General features: G+C 37.6%; 2 protein-coding genes across 4 annotated transcripts in view; one reads left to right on the top strand and one right to left on the bottom strand.

The window, feature by feature from the left end:
* The window catches only part of LOC144229222 (uncharacterized), a 93,022-nt gene extending 85,963 nt beyond the window's left edge, over window positions 1–7,059 (bottom strand). Inside the window, exon 1 of one of the 2 annotated variants that reach the window (XR_013334403.1) lies at window positions 7,019–7,059. Coding sequence is in view for 1 of the 2 variants with exons in the window: in XM_077761214.1 (XP_077617340.1) it covers window positions 6,796–6,828 (33 nt within the window). In the remaining variant the exon portion in view is untranslated. Of the gene's footprint in view, window positions 1–6,795; window positions 6,866–7,018 lie in introns of those variants that run through there. The other variant, XM_077761214.1, reaches the window with a different exon arrangement.
* Window positions 7,060–7,121: 62 nt separating this feature from the next.
* Window positions 7,122–21,584, top strand: TMX1 (thioredoxin related transmembrane protein 1). Of its 2 annotated transcripts, none has more exons than XM_077761241.1 (8): window positions 7,122–7,342; window positions 10,468–10,583; window positions 12,220–12,265; window positions 14,476–14,604; window positions 16,552–16,597; window positions 16,698–16,799; window positions 16,917–16,983; window positions 19,806–21,584. In XM_077761241.1, exons 1-8 carry the CDS (start codon window positions 7,191–7,193, stop codon window positions 19,982–19,984), a joined length of 837 nt encoding a protein of 278 aa, XP_077617367.1. In that variant the 5' UTR covers window positions 7,122–7,190; the 3' UTR covers window positions 19,985–21,584. The 2 variants fall into 2 exon arrangements, with proteins under 2 accessions (XP_077617367.1, XP_077617368.1); XM_077761242.1 differs by lacking the exon at window positions 19,806–21,584 and adding an exon at window positions 17,906–19,757.
* Window positions 21,585–22,754: the final 1,170 nt, after the last annotated feature.

Below are 22,754 nucleotides of genomic sequence, written 5' to 3'. Positions count from 1 at the left end.
AGTGGATCTATCATTTCCACACAACAGATAAGGAAGAAGAGGATTAGAAAGTGTAAGTAGGTAGTGCAGTTAAAATTGGAATGCTGGTCTGAATCCAGAACCAGGTTGTTAGCCAGCAGACCTAAGCTATCATGACCATTAAAATGGAGCTGTTAGGTATGGGAACCAGCCTGCAAGATGTCCCCCAGTAATCCTTGTCTGCTTATACCATATGCTTGTGTGGTCCTCTCCCACAATAAACAAGTCTGACCTTTCAGATCAACAAGATGTTGTGGAAGTGACTGACAGTGAGTAGCCTCTGAGGCTCGGTCATAAAAGACAGCACGACTTCTACCTTGCTTTCTTGGATGGTTCACTCTGGAGGAAGCCAGTCATGAAGACCTCAAGCAGTCTACGGAGAGGCCTTCGTGGAAAGGTGTTGAAGCCTCCCACCAGCCAGCACCACCCACATTCCAGCCATGTGGAAGCCATTTTGGAAGTGTATCCTCCAGCACCAGTAAACCTTCAGATGAATGTCCTTCGATCAAAACCTTGCTAACAACCTCCTGACAGACTCTGAGCCAGAACCACCGGGAATTAAGCCATTCCTCAATTCCTGACACACAAACTGTGAGAGATCATGTCTATTGTTTTAATTTCGTAAATCTTGAGGTAATTTGGGGAAGCAATAGATAACTAATATAATAAGCTTCTGTGATAGCAAATGCCCCCTAAACTGGTAGGTCCAAATATTACTTAGAATGGAAATATTAAAAACCACAAGCATACTGACTTGCTCCTTTTAATTTTTTAAAGTGACTGTCTGTCCGTTCAGGCTGCTGCAAGAAAATATCATAGCCTTAGTGGCTTAAACAATAGACATTTATTTCCCAGAATTTTGGAGCCTGGAAAGTGCAGGCAATGTAAGGTCAAGGTGCAGGCAGTTTTGGTTCTTGGTAAGAGCCCTTGTCCTTTTTATAGATGCCTGCCTTCTTGCTGGACCCCTACATGACAGAGAAAAACAGCTCTGGTGTCTCTTCATCTTCCTATAAATGCACTCTTCTCATCATGAGAGTTCCATTCGCATGGCCTCATCTAACCCAAATGACCTCCCAAAGGCCCCACCTCTTAATACCATGGTATGGGGGGCAGTTAGGGCTTCAACATATGAACTTCGAGGAGATAGAAGCATTTAGTCCAGAACAACAATTAAGTGGCCACTTTCTAGAATGACTGAATTTTAGACAGATACTTAAGTGTGAGTGTGGTATATCAGTATACACTCATAAAATTTGATACTTAACCTACTATAATTCAGATAATAGGTAAATATAAGTTAGTATGGGGGTTGCCTCAGTGGCTCAGTTGGTTAAGTGTCTGACTTCACCTCAGGTCATGATCTCATGGTTTGTGGGTTCAAGCCCTAGTTTGGTCTCTCTGCTGTCAGCACAGAACCTGCTTCAGATCCTCTGTCTCCCTATCTCTCTGCCCCTCACCCCCACTCTCTCTCTCTCAAAAAGAAACATTAAAAAATATAAAAAAAAGAGGAAATATAAGTTAGTATGCAATGTTGCTCTGTATTAACTGACAATGTTCATGGGTAGCGAACCTGTGAAATTCATGGTGTGCTTGAATCCAGTCCAAGCACTTGTTGTCCTGACTCTGTATCACTTATGATCCTTCCTCTGCCTTGGGCCATCTGTGCAGGAAGAACTGCTATTTGTGTCAGAGATTTCAATGCCAAGTAAAATCACTTCTCTTTCTTCTTCTGAAATTGACCAGACTTCAAAATTTAAGTCTGGTGTCTTAGCTTTAGCTTTCCTCCTGCCTTTTGGACAATTGCAATAACATATATTAAAACCTGCTACACAATTATGTCAGTGATTAGTAACCCTTCAGATGGCCAAATCTTCATTTAACTGTAATATGGGGTTTCATGTGATAGTACCCCTTTGAACATTTAGAATTTTCTCTAGCTTGATTTAGACATTTTATGCATGAAAGAGGACATTATAAAATATCGAATAAGCTTCTTTAAAGTTTAAGTCAACCTCATAAATTTAGAATGGCCCTTACTTTTGCCTTTCTGCATCTAGATGGGAAAGGAGAATAATTAATCTTCCTAATGGAGAGCTGTGAGACCATCTAAGGATGTTATCTCATAGTCAGTGTAGTCGTCAGAGAGTTTAGCTAAGCTAAAGGCACAGTAGTGCTGCCTTGATGTGCGTTGGGTGTGGCGAGGGAGCCTGCAGGGGCCTGGAACTGACACTGGCTCCTCCACAGACTCATAGGAAAATGTAAGTTCTTGATATGACTCCCTCAATGGCTGTCGTGATAAACAGTCCCCACTCTCTTCCCAGGACCTTCACCTTGTGCACCCCTTAGATAAAAATCCTATAAAATTTACCCAAACTCTGCTTTTTTTGGTTTGAATTGACCAGTTTGGCCTTAGCCCAGGAACCCCCTGGCATTCTACTCACTGACCCTCAAGGTATACTGTGTACTTCCTCCAGGACTTGTGAGTAATACATTTCTCTATTTGAATTTCTCTTGTGGTCTTTTATTAAACTAAAACTTAACTGTCTGAGGGGCGCCTGGGTGGCTTAGTCGGTTAAGCGTCCGACTTTCGCTTAGGTCATGATCTCGCGGTTCGTGGGTTCGAGCCCCGCGTCGGGCTCTGTGCTGACTGCCAGCTCAGAGCCTGGAGCCTATTTCAGAGTCTGTATCTCCCTCTCTCTCTGACCCTCCCCTGCTCACGCTGTCTCTCTCTCTCTCTCTCTCTCTCCTAGAAATAAAAAATAAATAAATAAAAAAAAAACAAAAAAAACCCCTTAACTGTCTGATACCTCAGGGCTCTAATAAGCAGTATTAATTTAACAAAGTCCTCTACTTTCTGGAATTTTTTGAGCTTTTCTCTATGGCCTTATGTAAGTTAATTTTAGTAAAAGTTCTCTGAGTAAATGAAAAGAAAGTATATTCTCTGTTACCATAATTTAGGGTTTGATACAGAGTTATTAAGTTGATATTATTTATTACATTATTCAAGTATTATGAAAATGAACATTAACTTTAATTTTTTAAGAAACTTATTTATTTAATTTTTTAAACGTATTTTTTTTTTTTTTTGAGAGAGAGAAAGAGCATGAGGAGGGGAGAGGCAAAGAGAGGGAGACAGAATCTGAAGCAGGCTCTAGGCTCTGAGCTGTCAGCACGGAGGCTGATGCGAGGCTTGAATTCACAAACTGTGATATCATGACCTGAGCCAAATCAGACGCTTAACTGACTGAGCCACCCAGGCACCCTTTTTACAAACACGAAAACCAATAATTTTAATTTTTCATTATATATATGGCTATAAGAAAATTTATAATTATATATGTGATTCTCATTCTATTTCTATTGGACAACATTGTTCTATACTCTTCTGTCTCATTATTTATCACTTATTAGTACTTACTGTTTGCCAGGCCCTGTGTGGCAGTCATAGAGAAGCACTACTCAGATGCCTACAAGAAAGCTTGCTGTGGGGAGCATTACTGACTGATGGGCCCCAGCTGCTGTCACTGTGAATGCTGAGGTCAAGGTCCCTTTCCCATCCAACTAACCACTGCTCCCAAACGATGACTGGGTGGCAGATATATGAGCACCAGCTTTTCCTGCTCGATACGGATTCCTCTACCAGGCAGCTTTGGTTCAGGCCTCTCCATGGATCTGGCTGAGCCTTTCTTAGAACTGTACTGTGCTCTGAGGCTCTGCCGAGACAACTCGCCTTCCCTTTGTCCTTTTACAGGTGTCAGAAAAACATTGCAGTCTGAAAGCTCTCCGCTACTCGTGCTCCTCTTTCCCTCATTCCTCACAGAACTTTTCCCTAATAAATCTCTCTTGTGTCTAAATCCATTTTAGCATCTGTTTCTTGGAAGATTTGAACTGACTCACTCGGTTTTAAGCACTTTATAAATGTTAGTTCATTTAATCCTCATAACAGCTCTGACAGAACAAGAGTGAGGTAGGACAACCATTACCCCTTTTTACAGACACCAAAACCAAGATAACAGGAGGTTAAGCAACTTGCCAAAGATCCTGAAGAACTTAAGTGGTGAAGGCAAGATTTGAACTCAGTCTGGCTTGAGTCCATTCACTTAATCATGGGGTGGCACTAATCTCAGAACATACTTATGATGCAGAGTAAAATGTATTTTGGTTGATACAGAAAAATATGATGTGCTAAACAGAACTCAGTGGTCAAGGGTGTATATGGCCTGTTCTGCATCCAAGCTTTATCTGAGAGAATAGGGTAGCATTCACGCTATGAGAAAAATGATATTAATAATATCAATAACATATTGAATATTATCATATATAGAGAATGCTATCTGATATTATTTAACTTATAATACTATTACATGAAGTTTAAATTGATGGTTAATTATTAATATATTAAGTTATCAATACCAGGATATTATATTTTCACATATTTCTTAATATTTATACTTTTAGACAAATATTTCAGAGGCCACATTAGAATTCTTTTAAATTGACATATATGTATTGTTAAGTGAAAAAAAACTGAGTAGTAATTGAGGTATGAGCTCATTTGTGTTTTTTAAGAATAGTTTATGTACATAGAAAAATTCTGAAAGCATACAAAAGAAAATGTTATTAGCAATTGTGTATGGTGTGCAAATTGTCTCAGGAGATGGGAAAAGATTTTAGAGGATATCTCTATTCACTTTATAGTCTTCGGTACTTTGCACATTTTAGTCATAAGACTGCATTTTTTTGTAATATAAAAATGCACTTTAAATGAAATTTTAATAAGTTATCTTGAATGATTTACTGTTTAAAAAGAATTATTTATGAACATAAGCTCATTATATCTTTTTATCAACCCTGTGAGTATAAAAGGCACGTATTTAAAAAAAAAATAAATGGCCGGTACTATTTCCAAATTACATACAAGAATATATTTATATTCTTTTTAAATACAGCCCATACATTATAATAAAAGCATGGTATATCTATAATTCTCATTTTCCTCATTCTTTCATTGAACAAATATTTTATTGAGCATTTATTATATACTAGCTTCTAATAGTGGCTAGGCACATTATCTTGGAGATTATAGTAGTGAACAAAATAGAGAAGTCTTCCACTATCATGAAACTTATATTCTTACTGAGTGAGGAAAGAAATCAGATAATAAACAAGGCCATCAGTTTAATATTATGCAGATATTTAGAGTGGACTAATATGACCCTCTAATATGACTTTTAAGAGGTAACATTTAAGCTGAGATCAATAACAAAGTGGAGTGATATGAAGACCAGTGGATAAGTAGTAAGTAAAGGGAAGAGACAATATTCTCTAGTGTGAGAATATATTTGACACATTCAGGGAACCACTGGAGTGTAGCAGAGTAAGGAGGAGGAGAGCAAATACTAAGTGAAGGAGCAGTTAGGTAGGTAGAAGATCAAGCAGGCTTTTTAAGTGATAGTAAGGAGTTTAAGAAGTTTGGATTTGAGTCAAGTGGGAAGCACTTGGAGGATTTTCAAGAGAAACAGCTTGATCTTATTTAGAGAAGCAAGAGAGGACACAGGGAGATCAGTTGGGAATCTATTATCTTAGCAGAGGCAAGAGATGATAGAACCTTGGAGTAGGGTGTTGCTATGGAGATGGAAATTAGTGGTCAGATTCAGGATATGTTTTGGAGGTCCAGTTTATGGGACTTGCTGATGGAGTACGTGAGGAAGAGGTGAAGAGAGAAACAATAAAGAATTAGAATGTAAATTTTTGTCTTGAGCAATCTAGTGGACGGACCTTGGGGCTCTTTACTGAGATGGAAGACTAGGAGAGGGAGAATCAAGAATTTTGGTCACATCATATTTGAGCTGCCTATTTGATATCCAAGAGATGTCCAGCAAAGTGTTGAATATATATGTCTAAAGTTCCCAGAGCGGTAAGAACAGGTAGACTGATGCCTTTTACAGCCAAATTGAGGTTATCTGGAGGAGTGTCCATATACAAAGAGAAAGAGAGGCCAGTACAGCATCCTGGGGCAAATCAATGCCTAGAAATCAGAGAGGACCAGCCAAGAGGTTTCAGAGGAAGCAGCTAGCAAGAAGGAGGAAAAGCAATCAACTGAGGTTCAACTGAGGGCAAGGTAGTAAAGCAGCTTCAAGGAGGGCATGACTGTAGTTTACTGCTGCCAGTGAAGTAAGATGAATACTGAGCAGAAACAATTGGCTTTGTTAACATGCAGATCACTCCTGTCCAAGAAAGAGCCTTTTAGTGTCAGGGTGAAGGAGTCAGCCAGCTAGAGTGAGTTTAGGAGAGAAATTGAGATGTAATGGCAACTATTATCATTTGACTAATACTTCCTAAAGACAGGGCACATTTTGATTTGTATTTGCATTTACAAATGCTGGAGAAAAAAAAAGAACTCAAATATTTGTTACAAGCCTATGTGCATTGTTCCCATGTTGAATTTCAGATCTGGCATCTCTGTATCTATTGCATTTAAAAACAAATTGAGGGATAACATACATTCTAAAGTGCATAAAGTGCACTAATCACAACGCGTACAGCTTGATGGATTTTTTATGTGTACGCCTGTGTAACCAACTGTTCAGACAAAGATAAAGAATCTAAAAGTATCCCAGAAGGTTCCCTTGTGCACCTTTCCAGCCTGTATCTCCAGAAGAAAACCAAAATTCTGACTTACATAAACATCCATTAGCTTTATACAAAAATTTTCAAAAGAAACAAATGAAAACTCTAAAGAGCGCTTAATTGGACACTGTTTTAGTGTAAACTTACCAAGTGGATTGAGTAATTATGAATACCAATCATTTGGCACCCAAAGCTGAAGAAATATTTAAGCCAAGCAGCTCCGTAGCCCCGCCCCACTTCCTACACCACGCCCCCTGACTGCTCTTTTCCTTCTCAGCATGTCTGGGGCTCGCCAGGCTTAGGGAAGACACCGCTTTTCTGTCATGCGCACTAGGGATAGGCGCGTTTCCCTCTTTCACTATAAACCAACCTGTAGGACCGGGTTTCGTCCTGCGCATTCAGAGTTTCCCAGGAGCGCGCGCGCGCGCAGCTGCGCGGTCATGCGCATGAGCAGATTAGCTCTCGAGGGCGGAAGTGAGGAGAGGCTGCGCAAAGGTGGGGGGGGTGCCCTGCGCTTGCTGCAGGGTGGGCGAGCTGCAGAAATGACGGCCTCCAGGAGTCCCGTGGTTTTCGTGGCAGTGTTGCTGCTGTTGGTTTGCAGGGCTCCCTGGACCCACGGGCGGCGGAGTGACGTGCGCATCATCACGGACGAGAACTGGAAAGAGTTGTTGGAAGGAGAGTGGATGATAGAATTGTGAGTGTGGGGCGGTCGTCTAGGGTCCCCTCGGTGGGCCGGGAGGTCCCGGATCCTGGATCCAAATCTGGAACCCGCTTCACTTGCAGTCATCTCATGCGGGCCCCAGTTTACCCAGAACTGCCATTCGGAGCCGGCGACCCTGTGCCTGAGACTCTTTCAGATCCCTAAACTCCTCTTCGGATCGGCCGTTGGCTTGGTCTCACCCCCTCATTTCTTACCAGGGAGTATTAAGTTTCTTCCAAAGTGTGCATCCAGGTTTCGTTTCTGGCACTGTGGTGCGCCTAAGAGATAGAGTTCAACCTCGAATTTTCTCAACTTTTCATGACTTTGCGGGGTGGAGGTGGTTGGTTTAATTAGTTCCTATACAGTTATTTATTTTCGAATGATCCTTCGCAAACTTCTAGACTTAACTTTTCACCAAACTTTAAAAAGAGGAAATTGAGCAGAACTTCTCCTCTCCTTTTGTCTAATTATCCTTTAAAAGTCTATTCGTAGTGTTGGAATTTAAGACTCTTTTCTTTTAGATTTTATTTTATGGATTAAGTATTTTTATTTTAAATGCTGAGTAAATTCAACTTGTATTATTTATAAGTCTTATTTTGCTTTATATTGTTTTTGTTTCTCTTTCTGAACATCTCATTTTTCCTTTGGATGTGTGTTTCTGCAAAGTACTGATTGCTCGGTGTCTTGGATTGTCACTCTTATGTCTGAGTGTAAATGCAATAAAAAATAAAGTTAATGTATGAGTGTGATTATAAACTCTTAGGACCATCTGGTCATCATTTAACTGTTTGGAGGAAATCATGTGTCTGTGGTGATTCTGTTATAATAATGTCCCTTTTGCATCTGTAGAAAATAAACTGCCTTTGCTTTAGTTGCTAAATTGGTGATGGTGGTAGTACTATTGATAGTGGTATTAGTGATATTAGTAAATACTATTGAGTGTTAACTGTACTAGACACTGCTAAACACTTTATATACATTTTCCTATTTAATTCTCTACAAATCCTATAAGATAGGTATTATTTCCCACATTTTACAGGTGACAGAAATACCTAAGTGTTTTAATTAATCTGTCCTGGTATTGCTATACTGGATTTCTTTCTGTCTCCAGAGCCTACGAGTGGGTATGCAATAATTGTTAGAACAGCCCACTTCTTTAACAGGGTTCAATGAATGTTTTCCTGTATGCTTGGGTTGCCAGTTAATGGATGGAGGTGAATGTCCCCAGCGGAGAGCGCAGAAGGCCAAATCAATAACTTTTGAGTCATAAAATCAAAAAAGGCATAGAACATTTATATGGAAGAAAAGATAGGGCAAAATGTTTATATAGTATACATTTAATCTGTAACTTAGTGAAATTAATTTTCAGGCAACATTGAAGCTACAGGGAAGAGGAAATATAACCAGGGACAACATTTGATTTTTATTGTCATGAATAAAATGTTTTAGATTGTGCCCATAAAATATTTACAGTTTCATAAAGAGTAAACAAAAGTGATTATGAATTTGTATACAAAATACAGTCAAGTAATATTTGAGGGTTTTTAAAAAAATTTTTAATGCTTATTTTTGAGAGAGACAGCACGAGTCGGGGAGGGGCAGAGAGAGAGTGGGAGACACAGAATCTGAAGCCAGCTCCAGACTCCATGCTGCAGCACAGAGCCTGACATGGGCTCAAACCCATGAACTGTNATCAATGTATATAAATACAGTAGTCAAAAGTTAAGTATTTGGGGATTTGAATTAGAACTTTTCTGTGAAATTAAACTATACCGTAGAACTTTTATTTTTTTTTTTTTTTTAAAGCCTTAGCTTACTGATTTAGAGGTAAGACTTTAAAAATCATCTAAGAAGCAAAAGGAATTTGTAAGGGGGATCTAGTAGTACTAATGATAGTCTTCTCTTCATACAAGTCTGTTACCTGTGTTAAACCCATCCTGATCAGTTTTGTTACACAGATATTTTCACTGAAATAGGATATGTTGTGAAGGACTTTTGTTTTTATGTGTGGTACTAGTCTTGTTCCACAATGTCTATTACTTCCAGGAGTTTTATTTTCATAACCAAGTTAAAATATAGTGAAATGCAGAAACCGAACTCTTGGGTTCAACAAGTACAGGCTTTATTCTTCTCAGTTCCATGAAAAACTGAGGCAAATTGGAAGATAAAATACAATAAAATGAAGAATAAATACTAGATAAAAATCAGGTCCTTCAAAGATGCTGGATATCAGAGGAGTGATTAAAATGCTAATAAACTTGGCCATAGATTTGTAAGCCTGAGGTCTTAGAAACTGACTGACCAAGGAATGGCCAAAGGAATTTTACATGGCCTGTCTCCTGTTTGTGTCTGGGTTAAGTTTTGAGGTAACATTTTTACATAAATGCAGATTTTTTGGCTTCTTTTAAATACGATCGAGCCTGCCATCTAGCCAGAATTCCCCTCTTGGCAATCATACTGAATGGCGGTTCCCCTCTTTAGAAGGGGCATGCATTTCCTTTTTCACTGCAGCCTGGGGGCACTTCCTATTTTTCTCCTAGCACCTTGCCTTTGTGACTCCTGTAGCGCAAATTATTCAAACAGGTAAACTCCAAATTTGGTTTTGAGTTTTCTGGTGGCTACCAGAAATTCATAGAGAAATTCAAAGGTTTTCACAGAGCTGTTTTGAGGGCTTCTGGGTGGCTCAGTTCCCATGTTCTCACTGACAAGAGATCAAGCCCAGCTTTGGGCTCCAAGCTGAGTGTGGAGGTCTTGCTTCCTCTCTCTCTGTCTCTCTGCCTCTCCACTGCTCAACCAAGTGGACGCGCTCTCTCCATCTCAAAATAAATAAACTAATTAAAAAAAAAAGACTGTTTGGCATGTGAACTTACGAACTTATTTTTGTGTCTGAAGAACTTACTCTCAGTATTACTTTTATATGACGAGCATCATCAGTTATAGTTTTGATTCCCAGAATGTTGGTCCCACAGTTAAAAAACTCTTTCATCTTCACAAAGTTAATCACTTTGCTATCTTGTTTTTAGTATAAAATAGTCTTCACAAACTACACATTTAGAATTTTTATATCTATGTGGTCATATAGAATGCTTAACTTTTTTTTTTTAAACTTTATTTCTTAGTTATGCTCCATGGTGTCCTGCTTGTCAGAATCTTCAACCAGAATGGGAAAGTTTTGCTGAATGGGGAGAAGATCTTGAGGTTAATGTTGCAAAAGTAGATGTCACAGAGCAGCCAGGTACTGTAAGTCTGTGGTTAGTCTTTGCATATTGGGTTGATGTGTTCATCCTGTTTGCCACATCACTTGCTCTTAACTACCTTTCGTTAGGTTTTGAAAACATAACTGTCAGGGGTGCCTGGGTGGCTCAGTCCGTTGAGTGTCCAACTTCGGCTCAGGTCGTGATCTCACAGTTGGGTTTGTGGATTAGAGCCCCGTTTCCAGCTCTTTGCTGACAGCTCAGAGCCTGGAGCCTGCTTTGGATTCTGCGTCTCCCTCTCTCTCTGCCCCTCCCCGGCTTGCACTCTGTCTCTCTCTGTTTCTCTTTCTTTCAAAAAATAAATAAACATTAAGAAATTAAAAAAACAACAACCCATAACTGCATAACTGTCTGCAGTACTTATGCTGACTCACCAACACAGATTCCATGATTGTCTATGCAGCTCATTCCTTTTAGGTGTTGCTCTAAGTGACCTCTCCTTGTACTGGCCCATATAACTGCCTTTGATCTTTTTTTCCTTTGTATACCAGATCCCAGAGTAGCATGTAAGATGCCTTTGAGAAGATCTAGAATACTGTGGTTTAGGTGGACATTGGCCAAACCATCATTTGTATCCATATACCAGGCTTCAGAATAAGGAGCATGTGGTTGAGGTTTTTTGTAGAGCCAAGGGCACATTCTCTGACAAGTGATCCCAGTCTCTGAATTGGGTTTCAAATTTAGTAACCTGTGATTTGAGGACATGCTTTTAATACAAAGGCCTCATGTTTGTGAGGTCAAATACACTCTTGACTTGGGTTCCTGAACAAGTGGCAGGCCTTGCTCTTAAGGATGCTCCTTTCTTAGACCAGCCTCATCTTAACCTGATCTTGGTCACATTAAACCTGGGTTGATTATGCTCCCATCCCAGATTGTAATAATAGCTAATATTTATTGAGTACAGGTACTGTTCCAAGTGTTTTGCATTTATTACATAATTGTTATACAACCTTGTGAGGTAGGTCATAGGAGAAAACTGAGGCATAGAGAGATCAACTCTCAGTTATATTAGAGCTTAACACATGGTTGATATTATTATTGCTCATCTTAGGAAAGATTGAAAATATTTTCCATTTTTAACATCTTAAACTCTTTGTTTTTTGTATATGTGCTGCCGAAGCAAGCACAAACTCTTTGTTTTTTGAATGGCAAATAGAATTTCATTTGATTTTAGGTCTAAGACTACTTCATGTTCACATAAAATGGTGTGATACCATATAGCATAGTAAATGATTATGAACCCAGATTTTAGGTCTACGACCAGGACTATATTGTGCTGCCCTGTGACTCATTGCTGATAGTCTTATCGCATAGGGGTATAATTGATCAAATGTTAATATGTATATTCACAGATATATTCAGTATTTAAGCCTTAAGTACTTTTAATTGAGGTAATCTGAAGTAGTGTTGATTTTAAAGTTGCTTGAAGTACATAATTGGGATTTTGTTCATTGTTACAAAGCTCAGCTATTTTTAGGTATCAGTTCATATTCATTCCCTATTAGTATTTAAATAATTCAGAATCAACTTTTAAGTAGTAAGTGATTTTTGGCTCATATAAATTGTGTTTTGTGTCCTTTCTTGTATTTATTTCTAATCTTGCCTTATCATTTTTAGGACTGAGTGGACGATTTATCATAACTGCTCTTCCTACTATTTATCAGTAAGTATTTGAAGATTCTGTAGTTATGGAGAAGAATGCAACATCGTATAATGCGAATGGAAGGCCTCTGGCCTGAATCATGTTCAAAGAGCATTATATTCAGTATATTCAGTCCTTAATACTATCCTAGGGGTCTTTAGGTAGATGGATGATGTATTAAACAGTTCCTTGTCTCAGAGATTTGTAATTATTTTGGAGAGTGATGTTCACATGAAATGGTGTGATACCATATAGCATCTGGTAAATGATTATGAACCCAGATTTGTGATAAGTCCTGTAGAAAGTTTGGTAAGGAAAAAAATCCCTGGGTAGAGTGGTTCCTGGAGAATATGGGATATAAGCGCAGCCTCAGAAGTAGAATTTTCAAAAGAGTGCAGAAGTAAGCATTGTATGCTTTGGATCATCTCATGAATGGTCATAAATAGGAACATGGTATATTCAAAAATTAGCTAAGAAAGGGCTATAGCTCAATCTTCAGACATTAATAGGTGAAATGGTTGAGTGTTAAGTCAGAATGAACACGATTATGTAGTCTTCTGTATCAGGTCTTTTACTTTGAATTTATCTTCGAAACTGGGGACAGGAAATCTCAAATCTGTACAGACATACCTCATTTATCTGTGCTTCACAGATACTGTGCAGATTGAAGGTTTGTGGCAACCTTATATCAAGTCTGTCTATGCCATTTTTCCAGTAGCAGTTGCTCACTTTGTGTCTCTGTGTCACATTTTGGTTAATTCTTGCAATATTTCATACTTTTTCATTATGTATGTCTTATGATGGTCCATAAGTGATTACAGCTTGCTGACAGCTCAGATGATGCTTAGCATATTTTAGCACAAAAGTATTTTTTAATGAAGGTATGTACAATTTTTTAGATGTAATACTATTATATAGTTTATAGGCTACAGTATAGTAAACATTTATATGCACTAGAAAACCAAAAACATTTTTGACTTGCTTTATTACGATCACGTTTTCTTGGGGATACTGATACCTCTGAGGTATGCTATACTGGCACTATACCTTAAAGTTCATCTAGCTGGTGGCTTGAATGCCAGGAGGTACTTTCCTCGTTTAAAGTTCTGAAAGCAAGTTGGCAATTTTTTTCTGTCTGTGTCTCACTATTCTTTGGCATCTTTTTTTTCTCCATATTTGTATCTGTTTCCCTATACCTTTGTATTCACCCCTGCTCCTTTTGTGTCTTTTCATATGTATATTCTCTGTCTTCCAAAAGTGCTACTGTCCCTTTTCACTCAGTCCTTTTCTCTACTTGCCCCTTTTACTGGTTCTAATTTTTGCCTGTTGAAATCCTACCTATTCAATATTAGCTCAAATGCCATTGTCTTTACAAAACTTTGTTTTTTTGAAGGGAGGCTTCCTTGTAGTCTTTGGCACTGTATAGGTAAAGGATTCTGTAACCTTACTGTAGGTAGTAGTGACCTCTTGAAAATTTTTGCACTTAAGTGATAAAGTATTTTGTAGGATTAGACTGTATTGTTATTATTTTAACATTATATTTGAGAGACAGATACAAGCAGGGAAGGGGCAGAGAGAGGAGGCACAGAATCCAAAGCAGGCTTCAGGCTCTGAGCTGTCTGCACAGAGCCTGATAGGAGGCTGGAACCCATGAACTGTGAGATCATGACCTGAGGTGAATTTGGACACTTAACTAAGTCACCAGGCTCCCCTAGACTGGCAGTATTATTTAGAGTAGTTTGGAAATAGTGAAGTTGCGGGAGCAGGGAGAGCATTTTTGACCCTATAAGAACTCCATACATTGGTAAGGGGAAGGAAGAGGTGGATGTCAGGAAGAAAGGAATAGAATCATTGAAATATGCGGAAAGGAAATGTTTTCAGATACCTCCAGCAGTTTAAAGTAGCAGGGTTTAAATGATATGATTATGGCTGAAAATACCAGAAAAATGTCTTAAATTTTTAACCTATAGCTTCAAAGTAGTTAATAATTACTAAGTGCCAGACACTAACAACTTTTCATGTAGTTATCCTTTTAATATGTGCATTACCACATATTTTGAGGTATAATTGCAAAATGTTATGAGTTGGTAATTAGTGTAATATGTTACTTGTGCATTACTAATGATTTTGAATATAAGGGTTGATTGTAAAATGAGGTGAAAGAAATAACAAAACAAATACAAAGTTTATTTATTTGGTGCTGTTTAATATTTGATTCTGATTCTCTTTAGTTGTAAAGATGGTGAATTTAGGCGCTATCAGGGCCCAAGGACTAAGAAGGACTTCATAAACTTTATAAGTGAGAAAGAGTGGAAGAATATTGAACCTGTTTCATCATGGTTTGGTCCAGGTTCTGTTCTGTAAGTATGAGGGATTTTTTTTCTTTTATTAATTTCAGAATTAATTGGACCAGATAGTAATATTTTGTGGAAATAAAGTATTCATACTCAGTTTTAATTCTTGGACTCTTAAGGTCCATTCATATTTACTTTGATATTTTTAATTTGACTTTTTCTTCTAAGTGAAATACTTTGATCCTTGTTAAGCTAGAAGGAGGCATTCACTAGAATTAAGTTGAAAGCCTCTTCAGGAACATTTTAGCTTTCTAGATAATGGTCATTTTTATCATAAAAAACAAATCGATCTTCCTGAGCAATGTAATTTGTAAAGCTATCTTTTGAGTTTAGTATTTGAATGAGAAGCCTAAAATATATACCTACTCTTGCTACCATTAGATCTCAGTTCTTAATGTGTTTGCATTATTCTACCCATCTGATAATTTTTTGGTTGAATAGAATGGATGAACAGTGAACTTAATGGTATGAGTAACTACTGGGCTTAATACATAGCTGGATATATGGAGTAGTAAGGATTGGAGGTAGCAAGCATGTTTCCACCTAGCCTTTGGGGTGTAAATCCTCACTGGTCATTTGAGAGGCATCCAGAAATACTGAGTTTTGCTGAGGTCTCCATGGACTCATCCTGCTTTGGCTAAATTATCTCTTCCTGTCTCCTCCCCACCTTTGCCTTTGGAGGATGGAGAGTTGTTACACCAACGGTGTAAGAGATAAAAATGCTCTGGATTCTGGGAGTGGAGGAAAGATCAGCCCTAAGTGGTACTGAACTAGGATCTCTCTTTAGCACCCCTGCTTTTCACCTCTTTTCCTGTGAAAATCTGTAAATTGCATTGTCCAGTACTTGTCAGAAGTTCCCCTACTGAGCCCCCAGACCCTAGCATTCCTAATAAAATCAAATTAATGCAGATTATAGTGAGGCTACACATTGCTTTATGTTTCAGTTCCTTGTTCCTTTATTGCAGTTTACGTGGCAGAAGCAACATGATTGAACCACATTTTTGTGTCAAACTGAAATTGCCACTGATTTTTTAGTTTGAAATCTCCTAGACAGATCTTACCCTTCCTAGTAGAAGAAGGGGTTACTTGTATGCCTTCGTCGAATCCTCAGGGATTCAGCAGTCCATGGCTTTATTATTGGTGGGTCCAGTGAGAGACATTTCTAGTGTCGGCAGGTTCACCCACCCAGTGATGGGTAGTCGGAGTAGATCATCTCACATACAGGAACTTTGGCTTAGGTGTGAATTGATTTATGTGTTGGTGGCAACTCTTGGGCCACAGAGGAAACAAACCCTCCTTAGTTTTGGAGCATGCCTCTTTCTAATTGCCTGTCTAAACTACTTGGGTTTGTGTGAAAATAATAATTATTTATGCTTATATGATGTCTTAGCGTTTATTTCCTTTGAAATTTCTTTGTATATCATTAAAAGATATCAGACTAATACAAATTAAAATTATTTAATACAAACGGGGAGTAATTCTTAGGTGGGAAGGATCAAGTTCAACAAATACTCCCAGTTGTTCCTTCAGACTCCCTTCTCTGCTTATTTGGAGGATTTTAAGGGTGAATAAGAGTTGCCATTTGCTTACAATACACTTGATGTTAGCCTACTGGTTCCCTAGAGCTTGTAACCCATTATGCAGAGTATATTGGAGAAATCAGATGCAAGGTGTAACGCTAATGTCAGAGCAGTAGGGAAAAGGAAAAAGTTACCAAGTGTTCTTTATGAGGACATCATATAATGACAGCAGTTCAAGAACTGTTAATTTTCATTAATAGGAATTCTTAATACAGCTTGAAATCAGCGATGTGTCACTAATCTTGATTAACACCAGCAATAAAATCTGTTATGTTAGGAAAATTGTAGGCTGAAAAATAGAAGATCTAGATATGCACATTTTCTCTTTCAAAGGTATGTGTCTTATTCAGTTTTTTATACTGTTTTCTTTCAGGATGAGTAGTATGTCAGCACTCTTTCAGCTATCCATGTGGATCAGGGTATGGGCTAGAGTTTATTTCTATTTAAAACATTTTTAACCCTACCTCTGTTTTTTAAAAAACCAAGTTTTTAAAGTTTTTTATTTCCTTTTGATTTTAGACTTGCCATAACTATTTTATTGAAGACCTTGGATTACCAGTTTGGGGATCATATACAGTTTTTGCTTTAGCAACTCTGCTTTCAGGACTATTATTGGGACTTGTAAGTATTTCATTTTCGGAGTACATGGAAGAAAAATATTTTAAAAATCTGATGACTGAATGTAGGTACACTAAGCTCTATCATATACATTCAGATTTCTTGTGTTTATTTTTGCAGTGTATGATATTTGTGGCAGATTGCCTTTTTCCTTCAAAAAGGCGTAGACCACAGCCATACCCTTCCAGTAAGTATATTTTTAATGTTTATTTTTTATTTGCTATAATTCTGTTCATTTCTGTGAACACAGTCACACAGATAGCAAGTTGCCCATCTAGATTAGGTTTCTAAATGTGGAATAGTAGTTTACCTCAGAATGCATGGGGGATATATATTTCATGTAAGAATACCAGCCTGGTGGATTTTGGAACATAGTTGTTTTCTTGGCTTTTGTAATGTGGAGACTTGTAACATTGCATATAACTTGCAGGTACTTAATAACACTGATATGGTGTCATTTTATTTGAAAACTTCATAATATTCATGGATTCATTTGAATATACTTGAGTCAGAAAAAGGTGAATATATTCTACTCTGGAAGTCATTTATTATTATAGTGGCCCCATTTGAAAGCTTTCTTTGTATCATAGCCAAGTCGAAGTTTTTCTGGTAGGATATTGGGGAAAGCAGTTCCTGTAGTAGCTGATTCAGGATTTGCGTTGATAACTGTACTACAAGATGAGCTGATATAATTAGAAGTATTCACTGGTATCTGTCTTAATATAATTGACTCTCAGCATTTGTTTTTAATCTTGAAAATTACACTGTTAGGGAAGCTCTCCTGCTTGCTGTTTATAAAGAACTCTCACTTTGTGCTTTCTCATTCATTTTTCAGCAGCTCTCTAGATTGCATGAGTGATACTCTTTTCATTTTGTGGCTGGGGGAAGTAAGGCTCAGAGAGATGAACTATTTTTCCAGGGTCACAAAGAAGTGACAGAGTAGAGAGTAGAGACTAAAGTAGACTTCGGACGTGACATTTTTATTGTGCTGCCTTTCGTGACTTTAGGATTTATTGAGGTCAGAACTCCTGAAATGAAATCAGTCAAGATTGCATTTACAGTATACCTTGTCCATTGGATAGCTGACAGGTTATCTTTTCATTTCCTAGATAGTTGCATCAATACTGAAAAGGACATGTATGGGGGAAGAATTCATTCTATCCAGCAAGAGCCACTGACCTGTAGAGAAAGAAATGTGAGCACAGGTTACTTAAAAGACAGTTTAAAACTTGATGAATGTACATTTAATATTTATATCACTGAAAAACCTTAAAGCCAACAATATATTTATTTCAAGTAATCTGTGGCACAACTGATAGATATTAACCCATACTTTGATACCACCCCTTCTACAGCAGGCCACGTGATTTGAGTTGTTTTCCAATGCCTGTGTTTAGCTTAGATGTTGAGTTGCTTGGGAGAGACTGAACTCATTCTGGCTTTAAGCAAAATCGGAGTTTATTGCTTCATGTAGCAAGGAAGTCTGAGAGCAGAGTTGACTGATCTTCAGGCTCAGATGTTAAGATGTTGTGTTTCTGAATTGCTTAATTTTCTATGCCTTTGCCTGCTCCATTTTTGCTCTTTTCAGCCCTCCGCATAAAATGGCTAAGAAAGCAGTAGCTCACAATCCAGAGTAAGAAGTATGCTTTATCCCTACACCCACCTATCTTTTGGAAAACTTCTGGTGCATCTACTTATGTAAAGAGCTCACATTTTGGAACAGTCTGTGTAAACTAGGGTTTCTCAACTTGGATACTTTTTACCTTTTGAGCTGGATAATTCCTAATTGTGACAGACTGTCATTTGTAAATTGTTGGATGTTCAGCATCATCCCACATGGCAGCAGCATCGCTCCTCTTGGTGGTGACAACCAAAACATCTCCAGATAGTGCTAACTAAGTGTTCCTTGGCAGTGGTGGGGTTGGGGGAGCAAGACCACCCCCCGTGGAGAACTACTGTTGTAAGCTGTAGTGCCCACCGCAGCCGCGTGGGGTGTGATGCAGGGAAGGGGCTGTTAACCCAACAGAAAGAACAACGTCAGACCAAATCACAGAGTGCCCACCATATGGTCATTTCTTCCAGTGTTTTCTTCTGCCTTAAACCCTAGGGCCTTCCTACTCTGCTAGGATCACTGAACAGACTAAAGCCTCTTGGCCCAATTCTGTGTTCTGTATCTCAGTAACATGGTGTGTTCAAAGTTTAAGTTAACTAGCAACAAGTCCTATAAAAAGAAATGGAAAAGGTGTGTGTGTGTGTGTGTGTGTGTGTGTGTGTGTACATTGTTAAAAATTCATTGAGCTATATGCTTAAGCTTTATACATTTTTTTATTTGTAATTATTCCTTAATAAAATTATGTACGTGAGAAAGAGGAAGCACACTTGTGAAACTCCTTGAAGAAAAAAAATGGATAGGAATAAAACCTTCAGTTGTAAATGTCTAATTCCTGTACACCTAGGAACTGAAACAAGGTTAGTGTTGCAGTTTGTTTCAGTGTATTTATTAACCAGAAGATTTAACAGCAAATTAATTTAATATATATAATATAATGCAGTATATCTTCTTACAACATCCACATTCACAGCATTAATTCTGGTTTATTAATTTCGGTTCAATTTTTAAACAGACAGGTAATTACAATGAATTTGGTAAATGAAATGGATCTTTCAAACCAATTTTTATTTTTATGGTGTTCACTTATTGTTAAAGCCAACTTTTTCCCTTCTGGAAATCTAAACTTATCATTGATAAATAAATGCCAAAGCAGTTTATGGGCCTGTGAATCGTGTCTTGATTTTACTCTAATGCAACTCTAATACGTCAACAAAAAAACAGCATTTCTGGGTCTTTATGTTTTTTTGTTTCAGTGCTCACCATGAATGTTGTCTATCTCTGTACAATTCAATTATAGTATTACTGACTTTATCCCTATGCTGTACTTTTCATCTTTGTAACTTATTTTATCACTGGAAGTTTATACCCCATAATCCCCTCTGGTCTTTATTTTTAAGAAAAATTATTACCAGAATCTTCTCAACCTTTGAAAAAACTGGAGGAGGAACAAGAAGCTGATGAAGAAGATGTTTCAGAAGAGGAAGCAGGAAGTAAAGAAGGAACAAACAAAGACTTTCCACGGAACACCATAAGACAACGTTCTGTGGGTCCTTCATTGGCCACAGACCAGTCCTAGTTAATTTTTATAAATACCATAATATGATTTGGGCAGAAACAGAAGATGGATCACTTCTTTTGGTTTGAAGTAAACTGTGACACACATGTACATTACAGGGTTCTGTCTAGATTGTCATTAGATGGGACAGACTATCTTCAGAAAATAAAAGTAGCACTACATAAAAAAGTTTGAAATAGGATTTAAGAACAACAGTATGATGGTTTAAACAATTCTTTAATTTTTGAAAACTCTTGTGCCAAGCAATAAGGTTTGAGTATGTTTATTTAATAATCTGTTTCAGGTCTTCTGAGGTGAAAAATTACATTTCTCGAGTATTCCATTATTGAGGTATTTTAGGAGATTACTTTGGAGAAGATTTCTCATTTGATATAATTTTTCTCAGTTTCACTGTGTGAAAAAAACCCATATTTCCCATAAGTGGGAACTTTGCCCATTGACTCAATAGATATGTTTCAATGACAACTGGTCATTTCAGAAATACAGTCCAAAATTTCTTCATATTTTTAGATTATCCAACTAATAAAGACTACCTTGCTTTAATTTTCTACACATGATAATACAGGATATTCTGATTTAGGGAGTTTTTATATAAGTCTGTGGTGTCGTCTTGATTCCTATAAAGGTTGGTTGCCTCTTTTGTTCCCCTCTGTTCACTGTATGGTTTATATTTTTCACAGGTTACATATTTCATTTTCTCAATTGGATAATTTTCTGGAAACGTTTTACATGCTTAAATAAATAGTCCTTTTTTGTTGTTTCAAACTGAAGTTTACTGAGGGTTCCTTAAAATTGAAGAGCTGTTTACTGACAATTTAAAATTTTGGCTATTCATTTCAGATTTTATGTCATTCTATTTGAACCTCTACTTAGCTTCTTTTGTTTTTGGTGTTTTTTCGGGTTTTTTTTTGTTTGTTTTTTTGCATATGAAGGTGAACATGCCTGATTTTTATTTGATCTTGTAGAAAAGCCTTGATATTTTACATTTTGAAAATTCATAGAAGCCTAATTTGATACAAAATAAAGTTACCATTCTACTCAGGAAAAAGCATCTGATGGTGTATGTTTTCACTGTATATTCATCATCACACAAAGTTCTTAATTGATTTTGGAAAGTCTTTGTATGCTTGATGTTTAAGAGTCATAGCATTCTTACGTTTTGGAACAAAGTCTGTATTCTGCTGTACTTGTTATTGTGTACTATTTCACAGGTGGGCATCAGCAGGATGGGACATTTAACATAATTGTACACCTCAAAGAGCACAGAGCTTGCTTTCACCTTACAGCAACAGGGGGGTGGGGTGTCGGGTGGCAGGAAGAACTGTCTTATCTACAAGAAGGGGAAAGACCATAACTCAGAATGAATCCCTTGCCCATCATGTAATAGACAATTTCTGTAACGTCCCCTTTTCTCTAGATGCTGCTGCTGTGTGAATCCATTAGACTTCTATGGTATCATAATGTACAACAGTTTTCTTTAAAGGCCTTGCCTTTAGAATATTAAATATTTTACCATTGAAGAGTTTTGGATGTATGATAATGTGATGCTTTAGAAAAATAGACTAAGCACAAAATAAACTTTTCTAAGCACTTCACTAAAGCTGGAGACAAGTGTGATTTCTAGTTGCATATCTAGAAATGCTTCATTACTTTGTATTTAACAATATTCAGATGAATAGGTGTGCACTCTGTTCTTGATTTGTGTAATCACAAGGCTAGAGTCCTATGCGTTTTTTTGTTACTTGAGATGCTAGAGGAAAATAGTACTCATTAGTCAGGTGTTCTACTTTCTAGTATTCTGGTATACAAGACATAGATTTTAAGTTCTTAATTACAAAATACTGTATATACAGAAAAGTAAAAGTAGCCTGAATAGGTAGAGACCTGATATTTCAGAAAACAGGTGGTCTTGCATTTCTTCAGGATTGTCACTCCAGACACCTGAATAATCAATTTTCTGTCATACCAGGGGCGAACAGAAACTACAGGATCATTTTACCTCGAACAGATCCCTTTTGTTTCCATTATTAGGTTAAGGGTACTCAACATAGCAGTTAGTTATAAATCTTAGGAGAGATTAAGGTGTGATATCAGNTCAGTGCTAACAGGGAAGTGTAAAATCTGATCACTCCAATGGAAAATGCAGTTCTAGGGGCACCTGGATGGCTCAGTTGGTTGAGTGTCTGACTTCATCTCAGGTTATAATTTGTGATTCGTGAGTTCAAGCCCTGTATCGGGCTTGCTGCTGTTAGCAGAGAGCCTCCTTCAGATTTTCTGCCACACCCCCCTTTCACTGTCCCTCCCTCAGTCATACACTCTTTAAAAAATAAATCTTTAAAAACAAATGCAGTTCTACCGCATACTGTCTAGATCAGCAAAAATGACAAAAGTTTTCTTGAAGATTCCTGTGTATGTATTAGCTTCCATTCACAAAAGTTCTTTTTTCTCCGCATTCTTGCCAACATTTGTTACCTCTTGTCATTTTGAGTCTAGCCCNAGATTCCTGTGTATGTATTAGCTTCCATTCACAAAAGTTCTTTTTTCTCCACATTCTTGCCAACATTTGTTATCTCTTGTCATTTTGAGTCTAGCCCTTATGACAGGTGTAAGGTGATATCTCAATGTGGTTTTGATTTGCATTTCCTCGAGGGTTAGTGATATTGGGCTTCTTTTCATGTGTGTGTTGGCCATCAGTGTGTCTTGGGGAAATTGTGTAGTCAGGTCCTCTGCCCATTTTTAATAGGATTACTTGGATGTTTTTGGCGTTGCC

This window comes from Crocuta crocuta, unplaced genomic scaffold, assembly GCF_008692635.1.
Source record: "Crocuta crocuta isolate KB4526 unplaced genomic scaffold, BGI_CrCroc_1.0 scaffold163, whole genome shotgun sequence".
Taxonomy (NCBI): Eukaryota; Metazoa; Chordata; class Mammalia; order Carnivora; family Hyaenidae; genus Crocuta; species Crocuta crocuta.
Note: the sequence above shows the minus strand (reverse complement) of the source record. Positions and strands in the feature narration are given on the sequence as shown.